The sequence below is a fragment of the Sus scrofa genome, chromosome 9, assembly GCF_000003025.6.
Source record: "Sus scrofa isolate TJ Tabasco breed Duroc chromosome 9, Sscrofa11.1, whole genome shotgun sequence".
NCBI lineage: Eukaryota > Metazoa > Chordata > Mammalia > Artiodactyla > Suidae > Sus > Sus scrofa.
In genome coordinates this window covers 69,474,629-69,492,600 of record NC_010451.4, presented here as the reverse complement: position 1 = coordinate 69,492,600, position 17,972 = coordinate 69,474,629, and the positions used below count along the sequence as shown (strand labels likewise).

General features: G+C 35.0%; 1 protein-coding gene across 1 annotated transcript in view; it reads right to left on the bottom strand.

The window, feature by feature from the left end:
• Nucleotides 1–17,972, bottom strand: part of ZNF804B (zinc finger protein 804B) — a 516,857-nt gene that overhangs the window by 7,785 nt on the left and 491,100 nt on the right. Inside the window, exon 3 of the mRNA XM_021063357.1 lies at nucleotides 5,606–5,736. Coding sequence (XP_020919016.1) covers nucleotides 5,606–5,736 — 131 coding nt within the window. The remainder of the gene's footprint in view (nucleotides 1–5,605; nucleotides 5,737–17,972) is intronic.

Genomic DNA, 17,972 nt, shown 5'->3' with positions numbered 1-17,972 from the left:
ACATCAGATTTGAACTTTTATCCATACGTCAACATTTTGTGGTGTTTCTATGATGGGTTCTGCTACTATTTATAAACTGTGCCTATTGTAATATAATAATCACCGTACTTATATAACTCACTATATCTATGCTTTACAGAGGCTGTTCCTAAACTGCATCATTTAAGTGGATTCTTTCAAAATTAGCAAAAGGCAATAGCAGGTGAATATCTAATGCTAGTGCCGCAAAAGAGAACAAAGTATTGCATTTACATCATAAAATGTTCCGCAGAACCTATTAATTCTTTGGAATATAGATCTAATATTATTTTGCAAAGAATTTTCCAATCAGTGCCTTCACCTAAATAGGAAATTAAATGGATTTAAAAGTCACTTCAAAAGTGTAAATGTATATTTTTCATTTTTTGTTTAAAGTTTTACTCTTTTATAATTTTTTATTTCCTCAGTCTTAAATTTCCTTCATGTCTGTTTCCTTTTGAAACAGTGTAGTTAGTTCTTTATGATTCGTTACTAATTTGACTGATAATAAATATACATTTACAAGCCACCTCAACATCTTCAATTATTTTGAAATCTTTTTTTAGCTTTTTACCTAAAAATATACTCCTTCTTCTTTTTGTATATACATTAACAGCTTTTTAAAGATTATTCAACCTACCAAGCTTAATTAGTAATTCAATCATAAAACTGGAAACAGCCGATACAGATGAGATGAAACTATTTTTATTTATTTATTTACTTTTGTTTTTTTTAGGGCCGCAGCAGCAGCATATAGAAGTTCCCAGGCTAGCGGTGGAATTGAGCTGCAGCTGTAGCTGCTGGGCTACATCACAGCCACAGCAACGCCAGATCCGCAACCTACACCACAGCTTCCAGCAGTGCCAATTCTTAACCCACTGAGCTAGGACAGGGATCGAACCTGCATCCCCATGGATGCTAATCAGGTTCTTAATCTGCTGAGCCACAGTGGGAACTCCTGAGATAAAACTATATAGATTAAAGTTGTCTCTGGTGACCTACACATGAAACCTCCACTACAAAACTAATTAAAAGATTTGGGGAGAAGGCAATACAAATCACATTATTTATCAGATTGTTTGCTTTGAGCTGCCTTTCCTTTCCTTTTTGTTTTCCCACATTCTTGGATGTATGTATGCATGTTTTTCCTTTTTTCTATTCTAGATTAACTAATGCTAGAACAACTGATGTGTTTTCCACACGTGGCTTAAATTCGAATGGGGAGGAGACCATTTTGAGTCCTTGATCTTATTGCCTCACTTATAACTATTTGGCCAACTGTCACAACTCTAGCCTCACATTTTTTGGTCCACTAAATTTTATGCACTTTGCCTCATTGTCTTTATGTGTTTAATATAAGAGGCATAATTAATTAGCCTCCTTTTATTCATATTGAAATAAATCTGCTTGGGCATTTGAATGGTTTTATAAATTTTCTTTTTAATTTATAGATAATGTATTTTGTTATATTTATTATGTACAATAAATGTGTGGGTATATACATAACATTTTAGCAGACCATAGTTACAGACTGACTTCTTTTGGTTAATTTTTGGCAGCATTTCTGGGCATTCTGAAAGTTAAATTCAGCTTTCTTCAGCTCAGTTATATTTTCTTCTCTAATTTCACTGATTATTGCTTCTTCCCTGTCCTGGTTTCTCATCCTGGAATTTATATGTTAAATTTATTAGCTCTCCTGAATTGACGGTTTTTGGTTTTATTGCTTATCTTAGTATTCCTGTATCTTTAGCCTTTTGTTCTAAAAATTTCTTGTTTTTAATTTTGATTTTATTGACTCAATGTTTTGCAGTGTCCAATCTGTTGTTTACTATATCTATATGGATTTTAATTTACAAACAATAATTCTATTCATCAGTCTTTAATAATTTCAGATTGCCCTCTTTCCATAAACTAATTCCCTTGAATCTTGTGGAAAACTAAATTTAGAAAATTTTTTTGCTCCTTATATTACAGTATTTTGCTCCTTAGAGTAAGTATTTCATAATGAAAACTTTCCTCTTTTTATCACATTAATATCCTTTTGAATCATATTTTACAGTGTGTAGAGAGGGTGTTTAGCCATATTTAACTAAGGAATGAAGAGAAATACCCTAAAATAGTGTTCAGATGACTAGATATTTATTTCAAAGGTAAAGAAAAATAGGAAGCATAGAGGTTTGGTATAGCTATTGGCTTCTGTAAAACGTGCCTGCTGCCCAAGGATAGAAGATCAGGATTCAGAAACATCTGCAGCACTGAATTTTTCTTCAGTTTTAGAGAGATTCCTTTCCATATTTGTAGCCACACTTTGGAGTAAGTAGGAATAATACATCTGTATAAAGTGATCTCCTCCAGGAACTGCAATCAATCTGATATTATCTGAAGTAAACAATAAAAACTATTTCAAAAGTCTAGTGTATGTATATCATCATTCTACCCTTCCTGATTCCATTATGATGCAGATATTTCACTGTGTTTATATTCTCTTTATTTTTTTCTTAATAATACTTTTGCTTATTATTCTGGCACTATTTTATGCATTTTCTTACTTGGATTTCTGTTAGTTTAAAGATTCTTTTCTATATTGCTTTTTATTTTACCATTTATCTGTGGAAGCTTCTTCTTGTTACATTCTTTCAAATATTTTTCAACCTTTTTACTCAATGTTTTTGTATTACATTTAGCACTTCTTGTCTTAATTTTTGTTCTTTCTTTATAATTCAATCTACATTTATGATTTTTTTTTCACTAGCTTAACATTTTATCCTCATTATTATTTTTATAGCCATTATTTTTATGCTTTAAACCTTTATCTCATTATTTTATGAACTTTAATTTCCCCTATCTTAAATCTAATACTAAAAAAAATATTTTTGAAGTATGGTTGATTTATAATGTTGTATTATAATTTGTTGTTATTGTTTTTAAAAATCCCAGTTTTCTTTTGTGCTATTTTAAATTCTAAGTTTATGCCTTATAACATAAAGGCTTAAATTTTATAGCCATACCTTCATTTATGATGTCACTCTCTCTTTTAGATCATACTCTAGTTTCTTTCGATATTTTACATAACTATTTTTATTTATAATTTAAAAATGACATTAGTTAGCCCTTTAGTTCTTGCTAATGGCTTGTTTATTCCAATAGTTCTCCAAAAATTCAAGTTCTTGGTAACTCGTACAATTTAATTCTCTCCTGTGTAAGAAGTATACTTTCCAGAGGGGAAATAAATCATATCAAAACAACATAATTTCTTTAAATGGTCTAATTTCCTAATGTCTCACATTATCCAGGTCTTCCATAGGAAATTCATATTTTCAGAATCAATGGTCCCAAAATTTTTCAAATTTGAAAAAATGTCCATACCAAGATTCACTGTACTTAGACTTACACATGGTAGAAACTTACAGAGGGATTCTCTCCTCTCCCCCAATAAAAGAACTGGTTTTGCTGAACTACCCAACAGCTGGCCAGAGGTGATGCCCCTTATCAGATCCATTCACAGTTTTCTGCTATCATTTTTTTCTTTCATCAGTCTGATTCAATTATTCTACCAGTAAATTCACCTCTTTTCTCTACAGGGTCATGGAAGAATCTTCTTGTTGTCTGTATTATCTTACTCAGTATCTCTCTTTAGGAGAATGAAGAACAAAGAAGGGTTATCCAGGGGAGAACTAACACAACACAGATGATTTTTTTTGTTGTTTGTCAATTCAACTGCCAAAGTGAAAATATTTAATAATGCTGTTAAGTGATTTCCCTTAGGACATGAGTCCACTTTCTCAGAGAAAATAATTGTCCTGAGGGCAGCTGTTGGGTAAAAGAAAAAGAATGAAATAATTTTCCTAGTTCCAAGTTCTGTATCTGGAAAGCTGACTACCTATCATTTCCATAACAACAAGATCAGATTGGGACATAGAGAGCCTAACTACTCTCTAGAGGATATGACTAAGTTTGTGTTTATTAAGTTAATGAGATTTCCAGAGGGCAACTCAATCCCAATAGAGTATATCATTCAACTTGTTTATTTAAATTTGGAAGACATTTCAGGGGTAGCTCTACAAAGTTAGAACCTTTAAGTAAAAGTCATCTCCATCACTGTCTCCTCTCATCATCAAGACTCCTCTCATCCTTTGTCTATTTCTTCCAAAGATAATATGTACCGAGGAAGGAGAAATGTAAAAGCATGGCAACTTTCATAGTAACGAAAGGACCAAAATTATGTTTATTAAGGCTACTCAGATTTTCTGTTGTGCAGCCATAGTGTGTCGCTCTCTAGTGAGGCTTGCCCTGTTTTTTAATCTGACTTTTTGTACCTCATATCTAATTACATAGGAATTAACATCTCCCCTCAGTTTTCTCCTGCATGTCACCCTAGTAACCATTAGACTTTTCCTTCTAAGTCCTGTTTTGAAAAGTACTGTATCCATTAGACTTTTCCTTCTAAGTCCTATTTTGACAATGTGTTTGAATAACACACTTTAAGAGCCTCATTGTGTTGGCAAGTACAAAGCCCAGTACCAGATCGTACTCTGTTTCTATGATTGTATACTAGCTAAAAGCAGGTATTTTTGTATTAACCTCACTTCTGGATATATGGGATATATGGTTTGCCCACATTTACTTTTTCCTCATACCAAATTTTTCACTTATTTTATATGAAATTTTTTTGTATTTTTATAAGCAAATTAATTGATTATAAGATAGTGGTACAACTACATGAATATTTGCAAGCTGAATAATGTCTTTACCCATAATCGATCCCCAAAAATAAATATTTCCTTAAAAGTAAATATGAGGACAAATATTTTATGCTACTATAATTGAGTCATTTACTCCCAAGCTTATTGTATATTGTTTTTCATTTAAATAATAGGGGTTTATATTCTGACACAGAACTATAAATGTCACAATTGAAGAGGTTGTTGTCAGCTATATTAATTAGCTACAGTAGTGTTCTACACTATGATTCATAGGAACACAAATCACAATCTGCAAATTTAATTGAATTCCAGGTACAACCTCTTCACTTCAAAGCACTGAACAGTTCCAAGCTTATATAAAACTGCTGTTTTTCAGCTGCAAGAATGTATTAGTATAATGCTTGTTATAATTGTCAATTTAAATGGCTCTACGTGGTAAATTTAACTGCATTAATTACATCTTGTTTGTCATCCAGACAATGATGGTGCCATCTATTCAGGGAATGTACAGAAGATTTATTTCCTTCCTAAAAAGCTGCATTGTTATTTATGGGTTTTAAAATTATTATTACAAAAAGTAAAATAATTATAATGCTCAATAGATCCATATAAGTCACCTGGATAGAATAAATGCAAATGTATTAGAATCACTTTTGGATCATTTTATTAAAGAGTCCATTAACAATGTTGGGGAAGAAAAACACAATATGTCAAAGTAATTCATTTATATACCTTTTACTATAAGGAACATTTGCCTTCAGATATATCTATCGATTAATTAAAATCTGTTTACAATGTTACAATGAACCAAATTAATTTATCACTGAAATTTCTGCAGAGGTTGAAAAGAGTTTTGAACCACTTGAGACACCTCTAATTCTTACCATTCAGACTGTTGCCTTAACTCAGCCAGCTGATGAAGTCGCTTAAGTGCTTTTTCTTGTTTCTTTTCATCTTTCCATGACTTGGAAGCTACATTTCTAGCAAATTCCCGTTGCTTTAATTCTTTCAGTCTCTGTGGACAAAGAAAAAAAAAATTCTGAATAAGTAATATATATATAGCTCCCATCCACAAGATTTTTTATTAAACTTTGTCCTGGGGTCAGAGGTGACTTTCTGGAAAGGGAGAGCAAAAGCACCTTCTCCATCAATCCTATTCTCTGCTTCAAGATACATTTAGTTGTTGACTGGGCTATTTATCAAAACATGTCACAGAAATGTGCTGCAAAGCTGGACCCTAATCCTTACCAGGACAACCTTGGTTATAATGACCATTATCTATGTGTCTATGAAAACATAACTGGGGAAAATATGCAATATATGAATGGGTATAAAGGAAGAGGAAACTATGGGATGCACTTTCCTCTACCCATTGCCCCCAACCCTCTCACCTGTAAAATATTATTCCTATAAAACACTTATTCCTGAAAATTGGTGAAATTAAATACACTGGGCAAAATGAATTTATTTCAGTAAAGAATATCTGTTATTGTGAAAGATTTAGTTCAAAGCCTTAAATGTAATTATTGCTATTTATTTTTAATTTCTTAATTTTTTTCTTTGTGTGGCCGCATCTGTGGCATATGGTTCCCAGGCTAGGGGTCAAATCAGTGCTGCAGTTGCAAGTCTGCACCACAGCCACAGTAACAGCAGTTCCAGGCTGCATCTGCAAACTACGCTGCAGCTCGCAGCAAAGCCAGATCCTTAAGCCACCGAGTGAGGTCAGGGATTGATCCTGCATCCTCATGGACACCATGTTGGGTTCTTAACCTGCTGAGCCACAACAGGAAATCCCTAACTATAATTCTTAACTCTTTTTTTTTTTTTCCATGTGGAGATATTTATCCAGTGCAGATTCCTTTTGTTGTTGTTGTTGTTGTTGTTGTTGTTGTTGCTCTATCTTGGGCCGCTCCCACGGCATATGGAGGTTCCCAGGCTAGGGGTTGAATCGGAGCTGTAGCCACCGGCCTACGCCAGAGCCACAGCAACGTGGGATCCGAGCCGCATCTACAACCTACACCACCGCTCATGGCAACGCCGGATCGTTAACCCACTGAGCAAGGGCAGGAACCGAACCCGCAACCTCATGGTTCCTAGTCGGATTCGTCAACCACTGCGCCACGACGGGAACTCCTCCAGTGCAGATTTCTATACTCTAACCAGGAGTACAAGAATAGGTCAGGGATTTAAACTCAGGATAGAGTGTTGGTCTTGCTTGCTTTAAATTTAGCTACCACTTTTTAAATTAATCTGTTCTCTAGAACAATTGGCTTTCATGAAGATTGGATACTACTCATTACCCGTTTGGATTTCTAGTTCGAAGTCTACCACTAAGAACACCTAGTGATACTGAACAAATTAAGAAAATGCCACAGGAGTTCTCATCGTGGCGCGGTGGTTGACGAATCCGACTAGGAACCAGGAGGTTGCAGGTTTGATCCCTGCCCTTGCTCAGTGGATTAACGATCTGGCGTTGCCCATGAGCTGCGGTGTAGGTCGCAGATGTGGCTCGGATCCCGCGTTGCTGTGGCTCTGGCTTAGGCTGGCAGCTACAGCTCCGATTAGACCCTAGCCTGGGAACCTCCATATGCGGAGGGTGCGGCCCAAGAAATGGCAAAAAGACAAACAACAACAACAACAACAACAACAACAACAACAACAACAAAAAAGAAAAAAGAAAAGAAAAAAAAAATGCCACAATCAAATACACATCTTGAAGTCTGGGGCTTAATCCTAAATTAAGAGTATACTTGAAAAGAGCCTCTTTTAACCAATATAAAGTGACTTTAAGCTGCCTGAAATCTGTGTTCATTTAACTTACCTTTATTTCTCAAATCAAGTGTAAAAAAATGTTTCCCAGAAATAGCAAAAAGTACATAGCTATGAAGTGAGGTAACAACGTTGTAGTGGACTATTTCCCACCCACAGATCAAGGGCAAAGACCTCTAATGATCATTAGTTTCCTTCTGAAGGGAAACACACCTAGGGGAGATGGTAGCCAGATAACTACTTCTAGACTAAGTATTTAAAGAAGGAGGTAGAATATTCTTTCAAAGAGAATATTCTGAGCACAAAGAACAAGAGTTTCACAGAACCAGAAACAGCCACAGGGAGAACAGTGGAGTCAATCTGAATTAGGTTTTTGGCAAATGCTTCAGAGCCTTTTAAGAAAAGAAGGTTTCAAAAAAATAAAATTATGGCCCATGTGTTACCAGAAAAAAAAAAAAAATGGAGCAACAATTCTCTAGAGCTAATAATAGCAGAGGATCTAAGCCTCAAAGGACAGCCTTGGTCAGAAGACAGAGAAGCTTATAAAATCCCAGTTTCTACTTACCCTCCTACTCACACATCCTCAGCCCCATGTGCATAATAATCTAGCTCTTGGGGTGAAGGCTTATTTTATCAGCAAAGACCTTTTGGAAATTGTCCAACACAATTTAAAAGCCTATGTAGAATGCAGTTCAATTAGGTCAGAAAGAGACTGGCTACTTTGATAACGAGGAGAGGGATTTTTTTTTTTTTTAATTCTCAGTTACTACTGAACATAAAATACTCTATATTAAGTTTATTTAATATTTAATATTTCTTGTAAATAAACCCTGAAATGCCTGGAAAGTAAATGGATTCACTTAACTCAAAACATCTGATATTTGACTCTCATTATTGGAATTTTGTTTGCAGCTCCCAAGTATACCTGTTGCTTTCACTAGCCTCTCAGATTCCAATGTTGTATTTCCATCTCTGAGTTACAGAAAAGATTGAGAATTCTGTTCCATTTACCCAACAACAAATACTCTTAGTTGTTGGGTGAATGAAACAGATACTCATAGTAACATTCTCTTTATGAGTAAAATACTCAGAGTAACATTAACTCTTACTATGTAATAGGGCTATAGAAATGTATGAATCAATTATTTTTCCTTCAAGGGAGACAGACAAGTTAAGAGATACTTTTATAGGATAGTGTTGAGTTTCTTAACAGGGGTGGACACAAGATGCTTTGGAAATACACAGGAAAAGTTAAGATAGAGTGGGGGGTGCATGGAGAATCGCAGTGTTGAGGAAATCAACAAAGTTAAAATGCTTTTAAGGAATAGAGAAAACTGGAAGAAGACATCTAGCCAGAGTTGTGGCTTGGACAATGCTGAGTGCTCCAGACTACACAAAGAAAACCCCCCAGAGATGTGGAGAGGGATCCCTTCAAGTTTTCAGCATACTGATCCGCAGTATGTCTGTGTGGAGAAAACATTCCAAGCCAGGAAAAGAATCACCTGAAACAATACCTAGCATTCATTCATACAGAACAAGTAATAGTGGTCTGTTCTCACCAATAAAACTGGAAAAGGTCTTGGGACATTGAGAAGAGAAATCAGGGATGTCTTACTTCAGTAGAGAATAAGTGGCCATAGATTAGGCAGTATGTTATATTTGCCAAACAAATGATAAAACCAAGAAATAAAGTATAAGTCTGATTCTAAGTAATCTAACTACATTTCAGAACAAAATTCAAGAACATTTTATAAAAATATAAAGATTTTCAACAAACAAGGAAAAATTAATGGCACCTAGTATCCAATCAATGATTTTTAGGAATGAAAAGAAGTGAGAAAACACAGGCAAAAATGAGGAAGTCCACCAATTAAAATCAATACAGAACTGACACAGATGCTAGAATTGGCAGAAAAGTACATTAAGACAGTTATAACTATATACCATATGTTCAGAAATGTAGAAAAGAGACAGTGGACAACTGTGTGATTGGAGTTTCTGAAGAAGGGAGAGAGGATATTTGCAAATACAATGGGTGAAAATATTCCAAAATTTCTGAAAACTTTAAATCCACAGATTCACCCAAAACCTCAAGCACAAGAAATATGAAGACAAGTACACCAAGGCTCAACACAATAAAAATTTTAAAAACCAGGAAAAAGTGAATATTTTAAAAGCATTCAGAGAGAAAATACACATTTTTCTATAAGAAAAAATAATAGGATGGCAGAAGAATTCTTACTGGAAACAAGCAATAAAGAATAAGGTGGAGCAACATCTTCGATTTTCTGAAATAAAATTTAAAATTCTTCAAAATGAAATTCTATACCCAAATAAAGATATCCTTTAAAAAAGAAGGTGAAATAGAAATGATTTCAGACGTTAAAAGTTGAAAGAATTCAACAGCAAAATATGTACATGACAAAAATGTTAAAAAATATGATTGAGCAAAAGGACAATATTAACAGAGAACTATGTTTCTACACAAAAGAATATACACCAGAAATGTTAATTATAATGATGAATAATACATATTCTTTATTATTTAAATGTACTTAGACTGCTTTACCAAAGGATAATAGCTATACTTTTTGGCATATATAACAAATTTATAAATAAAATGTTTGAAAATGATAGCTTAAAGCCCAGAAGAGGAGAGATGACATATAAAGTTGAGAGGTCTTTTTCTATATATGACATAATATAATAACAATTGAAAGTAGACTGTGATAACTTAAAGAAATGCACCATTTAAATAATAAAACAGAGTTCCTACTGTGGCATAGTGGGTTAAGAACCTGACTGCAGCTGCTCAGGTCACTGAAGAGGTGCAAGTTTGATTCCTCACCTGGTCCATTGGGTTAAAGGATCTGGCACAGCTATGGCTAGGATTCGGTCCCTGCACCTGGAGCTTACATGCCATGAGTGCAGCCATAAAAATAATAAAAATTAATAAAAAGTGTTTTATCCAATAGGAACCAAGAAGATAAAAGGGAATCATTAAATTTGCTCAATCCAAAAGAAGGCAAAAAAAGTAAAAAGGAGCAATGCCGAGTAGTTATGTCACGAGCCACAAGGTGTAATCCAGTTATAATGAAAAAAAATAAAAATCATTACATTAAAAACAATTGTAGGAATTCCCATCGTGGTGCAGTGGTTAACGAATCCGACTGGGAATCACGAGATTTCGGGTTTGATCCCTGGTCTTGCTCAGTGGGTTAAGGATCTGGCGTTGCTGTGAGCTGTGGTGTAGGTCGCAGATGTGGCTCGGATCCCTTGTTGCTGTGGCTCTGATGTAGGCCGGCCTCTACAGCTCTGATTAGAACCCTAGCCTGGGAACCTCCATATGCCATGGGAAGCTGCCCTAGAAAAGGCAAAAAGACAAAAAAAAATTGTAAATGCTAAAAAATAAAGGAAATTAAAATCGATGGGAAAATTATAAAACAAATAGCAAGATAACAAAATCTAAGCACATCTCAAATCAAATTAAATGTAAATGGTCTAAACACTGGAATTAAAATGTAGAGAATATCCATTTGAATAAAAAAGCATGGTCAACTACAGGTTGACTACAAAAACAAACTTCAAAATAAAGACATGATGGGTTAAGAGAAAAAACTTTAAAAAGATATATCATGTCAACATTAGTCAAAAAAATATGGAAAGTCTCTATCACTATGAAACAGAATAGATTTTAGAGCAATTATGTATTAACTAGGAATAATAAAGATGATAATTGAGTAAGTTATTCAGGATAACAAATAAGTCTAAATGTTTAATGCAAGTAATAACAGAGTTTCAAAATACACAAAGCAAAAATGGATAAAATAAGAAGAAAAGTTAAGACCACATTTATAATAGCAGTTTTCAATGCCTTTCTATAAAACTGCAACAAATTATTGCAAATACCATATTTCTTGAAGAGGTTACATCAAGGCAATATGCCTGTTATAAAAGATCCTTCCAAGAATTGATTTGTCTAATGAGAAGAGGACTATTTGATACTGGACAATATCATTTATTTAAGCAATGGAACATACTACAATTATCAGTAATCTTACTCAGTTTAAAGTAAAAAGATTCGGAAGAAAACAAAAGGCTTTTGTAACTTTGAGGTAAGCTCTTATTGAGGACAGCTCAGGTAAAGTATATTTCAGGAAAACTTGCTACCTAACACATTTACAAAATAATATAGAAATTCAACAATCATTTGCTTATCTGTAGGAATTCAAGGTGAATGGGTCAGTACAGGTAAGAGACTGAAACTGTGAAGTGAGTCAGAGAATAGCATCTAACAATACAGGGAATAAAGAGGAAATTAACACAACCCCTCCAGAGTCTGGCTGAGAACCAGGAAATATTTGCAATACATTCTCACTTTTTTTACTTTATCACCCCATCTCCCTCTCTGTTTTCTATAAAAGAAACTAGCAGCCAAACCCAGGCAAAATGGTTCTTTGGGACACTAGTCCCCTGTCTTCTTGCTCTGTTGGATTTTCAAATAGAGTCAGTATTCCTTGCCCAAACGACTCTTGATTTATTGATCTGTCATGCATCGAGGAATGTGAGCTGGACTTGGTAACACTAATTCTGAGACTCTAAGAGAGTTACTCAATCTTCCCTATTTTCAATTGCAGTTTTAATTTAGCAAAATATCAGGATTTACCTTGCAGAGTTCTTGGAATTATTATTTATTGGAAAGGTAAAACACTGAGTATAGCACATCACACAGAGCAAATTCTCAAATGAATATGAGCTCTTATCACTTTACAGGTAAGAAGTGATCAGATTTTATGGAACTGAACATGGAACAGGATGAACAAGAAGCCCTTAATTGGCAATGAGCATTTTCTTACGGAAAACAGAATGTTTGATCAATTTTCATCTGGACAATTTTATAAAATCAGTGGGTAGAGCCTTTTTTAAAGGAAAGGACAGAAAAAGGAAGCATGTTGGATACGTTTCACCCTTGTCTTGAATGATTTATAACATTTAATGAAAATATAATTTCTTTAAATCCAAGATCATATGTCACTACTGAAGAAAATTATAATTTTGCACACTGAGGTATATGGAATGATTGGCCAATGGGGACCTGCTGTATAGCACAGAGAACTCTACCCAATATTCTGTGATAATCACTGTGGAAAAAGAATCTGAAAGAGAATGGGTGTATGTACATGTAAAACTGAATCACTTTGTTGTAAAACATACATTATCACGACACTGTAAATCAACTATACTTCAATAAAATTTAAAAAAAATTAAAAAATGTATTAAAGCATGATTTGTTGTCAAACATTTCTTTGATAAATTTTATTTGAAGCTTGACCTTGGGTATTAATATTCCCCAAAATGGATATCAATCAGGAAAGGAGATGAAAGACTAGACCTGTAGAATTTCCTAGAAGGAAATTGGGGCATCCAGTTAATATTCCTTGTGTTTGTAAAAGGAATTTAAGAGAAATGGTAGCGGAGATGGTCTTCATGGCCCTGAATAAAGGGTGCCTGACATAGTCTTTGCCCAGGTCAAAAGAAATGCAATAAAGGACAGGTGCAGAAGTCATGGTTAAAGAGAGAGAAGCAGTTCTCATGTATCTTATCCAGCTTTCACAATGCATTTTATTCTCTCTCAGCAAAAAGTTAAATAAAGCTTATGGAGATTTACTTGCTTAAATACATTTATGAAATATTTGGGATTGAATTTTTTTTCTCAGGTTCAGTTCAAATGAACAAATTAAGCAATCTTTATTTTCCTATCTGCCACAAGAATGCTTGGCACATGCATTGCAGGTAGAATTCAGCTATGAATAAGTAAATAAAGAGGCCAACTGATCAGGTCAGTGAGTCTCCATGTGTTTTGAATAGCAATATTCCCAATATTATTGCTTCTCAGTCAGAACATGCCTGTGAACAGCTTCCTCCTCCAGAAAGAAACCACTCTCTGTACACCTTCACTGAAGCAGAACGCACATGTGAAATGAATTTACTCAAGCGTATCTGCTTTTTCCTCTCTGAAATAGAATAACTGCTTCCATCTCTGTACTTATATTCATAGATCCCAGGGTACTTTGCAGGCATTGATGTTTTTCTTCACAGTGGAGCAAAACCCCAATGCAAAAGGTCAGAGTGATTAACCTCATTTTAGAGATGAAGAAACAAAAATATAGAGGCTTAAATGACCTGATCCATGTCAAAGAAGAGGCCAAGAAAAGAACTGTGACTGAAAACAGGATGTCTAATCTTCATTAGGGTAAGGAAAAATCAGAAGAGTTGATGTAAAAATCTAGACATTGAAAACAGTTACATTTTTTCTATCCCGTTCTGAAATATTATTCCTTGTTTTGAAATGTTTTGTACCAAAATGATATATATGGAAGACATTTATATATCATTAACAATAATCGAGAATAGGAGTGGATATAATTTGAACAACATGACCCAGATAAAATAATTAAATTACATTAAATGTATTATATGTTGAAAAAATTATCCATGTTGAGACTTTTAAAACTTTTTTTACATGTTATTATCTTTTCTGAGATCTAGCAGCTATACAAACACAGATAGTGAAATAAAACTAACTAAAAATAAAATAACTAAATTAATAATAACTAAAAATATTTTAGCCTCCCATTTTAGAAGCTACAGTTCAGGCTACTGAACTAGAGAGATTTCCCGGAATGAATGCTTGATTATCTCCCCTCAGATGGGACTCCCTGCTGCAAGGACCAATCATGCCACAACCACTGGAAGAATGGCTGAGAAGAAATTAACCTGGGACTCATCCTCTGCCTACATCTTCTTCTTCACAGGTGCTAGGTTAAATATTTTACAGCAGATTCTGAAAGATTCTTCCTACACATACTGGTGGATGAATTGTTGGCCTCTAAATGGAATTGCTGATGGTCATACAACTGTAGTTTGACAATTAGGACCTGGAGATGCCTAATCGGGCTCATTTCTGGACTCTTATTGGTTAAGCCTGGTGTTCCAGAGAGATATAGGCAGGCCTAAGTGCTAATTTGAGGATGTTTCCAGATTCTAAGTCAATCTGAAATGTGGTTCACACAGGTGCTTAGAGCATATGCCCCCAAGCAAGTCACTATTACCATCCCCTTCCAAGGCCCAGGAGTCCCTGAGAAGTTCTCAAATGGCAAATGTACTGCTCTGGTGTTCCCATTATTTCTGAGAAAGTTTCACAGATTATTCCATCGTCCAGCTCTTATGATTAGGATCCAAGTCAGCAGTAAAAAAGGCACAGATTTTTATTTGTCTTTTTTTTTTTTTTTTTTGTCCCTTTAGGGCCACACCTGCGGCATATGGAGGTTCCCAGGCTAGGGGTCAAATTTGAGCTGTAGCAGCCGGCCTACGCCAGAGCCACAGCAACGTGGGATCCGAGCCACATCTGTGACCTACACCACAGCTCACGGCAATGCCAGATCCTTAACCCACTGAGCGAGGGATCGAACCCACGTCCTCATGAATGCCAGTTGAGTTCATTAACTGCTGAGCCACGATTGGATCTCCTTTTTTGTATTCTAACTTCAAGGTTTATCTATTTCCTGATCCATGGCATAACCAGAGTTAAAGTCCCTAGTGCCTTTGTAAGCCATATTAAATCAGGCAAGAATATAGCCAATACTATATTAATATCAATATCTCTAGTGATTATTGTGAAATGATTATCAGCATTACAAAGGAAGAGCTTTGAGGATTAGTAATGTGAATTGTTTAGTAGTAGATATCAAAGGGCTTTTAATATCTACCCTTTCCCATGTTCATAGCATGATAAGAACACACCTGTCATAGTTGAATGATATTAAATCTCATGAAAGTGTCTGCAGAGAGTATGCTCAGGTTTGGAGCAATCAACCATTTCTGGAATGAGCAAGTGAAAATTCATTAATTAAATTTATGTCTTGAGTAAATATTTGATTAAACTAATAGTTAACTAGACCTAAGGAAAAAAATCGTCTTATATCAAAGTCTAGCCACAGCTAATAAGTTCAATGCAAGAAACAAAACAAAAATTCTGGACCAGGAAAATCCAGATACTTCCTCATGCAACAAAGTTTCAAAATTATTTCCTTAGAGAAAAAGTTGAAAATGCCAGAATGTTTCATACATTCTTTATAGTCTAGTATGTAAATTACTTATAATTTCTCTTACAAAGTAATATTCATGCCAAAAAACTGTTCAGATAAGTTTTACAAATCTCTTTCTTTTAGAAATACTTCCAAGTATCAAGATATAGAGTTAGACTGAGGTATCAAAACAAACTGTTAAGGAGATATTTTTGTGTATGAGTCTAATTTCTAACACTCCCAGTAATATGTGGAGAAGACCATGGCCTTAAGATCTTTTATATATTTATTTTAAAAATTTAAGAGAATTCATCACATTCTTTCTGGGAAAGTTTTAGGAAGTAAATATTTTTTGCACTGGATTATAAGAGTTTAAGAAGGAAATCTTGAGAGAATCCCATGGCTAAGTTCTACGCTCCCAGAAGATTGCTTGGCTGTGGTCATAAGGCCATCTTTATCTGGCAGGTTATTATCTACTCTTCAACTTTCTTTACCAGCTGTGTGTCATCTTCATGGTCACCTCCTCCTCATTCTGTTCATAAAGAAAACTTGACCTAATGCACTCTGACCCAACTCTCCAGCTGTTTTTTTAAGAGCAATTTCTTGTATTTCAGCATCATGCACAACCTAACATGATATTGATTTTTAAAAGCTCTTTCAGTTCCTTCTTCATCCTCCCACTCTTTCATACCCTAGTTTAGGGTCAGCAATGCCTGCTGAGAATACTGCAGGTAGAATTATTTAATCTGCACATACCTGCAAACTAAGACTGTCTTAGCACAGAGAAAGTGTTTTTGAGATTTCCTCAATTCCCTGTCTCATTCTGAAATAGAACAGCCTTAGAGAAGAAACTATTAAAATAGAGACAGGAACAGACATGAGAAATTAATGAAATTAGACACTGATTATAAAATTGAATTTTTTTTTGTCATTTTGTCTTTTCTAGGGCTGCACCCATGGCATATGGAGGTTCCCAGGATAGGGGTATAATCAGAGCTGTGGCCTATGCCACAGCCACAGCCACAGCAATGCGGAATCTGAACTGCGTCTGTGACCTACACCATAGCTCATGACAACGCCAGATCCTTAACCCACTGAGCGAGGCGAGGGATTGAACCTGCAACCTCATGGTTCCCATTCGGATTCGTTAACCACTGAACCACGACGGGAACTCCTAAAGTTGAATTTTGGATCATATGACTTAGACAAAAAAATAGAGATGTTTTAAAACTAAAGGTGTCAGTAATGAGCTGAGCTATGTGTATCAGAAACTTGGCAACAGTGACTTAATCGAATGAGGTTTATCTTACTCTTAACTGAGCATCTATATTTTAGTATACCATGGTACTTACACTATCTTAAGGAAGTTTACAGCCCAATCTTCTTTCAGATCTAAGTTTCTTCCAACTTATCCTCCTGGTTGCAATATATCTGAGAAATACCAGGTATAAAAACTGCATTTCAAGAAGGAAGAGCTAAGGAAAAATCTTATTCTACTATCTTTATTTTAAAGACACCAGTTCTTTGAAAGCTGTACCAAGTAGACTTCACTGGAATACCATTTGCTAGAGGGATGTCACATGCAATTGACATTTAAGTAAAGAATGTGGGAAATTCAGGTTTTTGACTAGACATACGGCCACATCTCAAATAAATCCTGATTTTGTCAGTAAGAAAGCGGAAGGAATGGACAGTGAGTAGATAACAAGCAGCATCTGCTCTACTGAAGTTGCTAAATATTGACAAAAGGGATGGGTGCAGTTAGAGTTCAATCAAGCACACTGCTTTCAGATATAAAATTCCTCTCTATAAGATCTAAGCCATTGGGCTGCAAAATAGGATAGTAAGAAATTCCAGATTATTTTTCTCCAAATTCTTATAAAGTCCTTAATTAAAAAGGACGAATTTTCTCAAAATAAATTTGTAACTGATTTTCTACTGCATTAGAAATAGGAGTCAGTACATTAAGGCCCACGGGTCAAATTTGGCCCTCAGACCATTTTTGTCAATAAAGTATTATTGGAACACAGCCACACACATTTGTTTCCATCTCATCTCTGGTTATTTTCAGGCTCTTATGGCAGAGGTTAGTCCTCCCAACAGACCCATACATACCACAAATTCAGAACTGTTTACCGTATGACATTTTCCAGAAAGTTTGCCAACCCAAATGGGAGATACAACCATGTTCTTGTTAGTTCAGGCTGAGGGAGCTGTTAACTACATATTTACACAGCACATGTGACATTTCACCAGTGAGAAACAGCCAGGTCAGAGAAAGCGGTAAAGAAGCGAATAGGGGTGGGAGGAAGACATAATGGTATATGAAGGAAAATCTAGTTTTATTTAACAGAAAGTAATAAATTTGAAACTCCAGTATGCAGAACTACCAGTG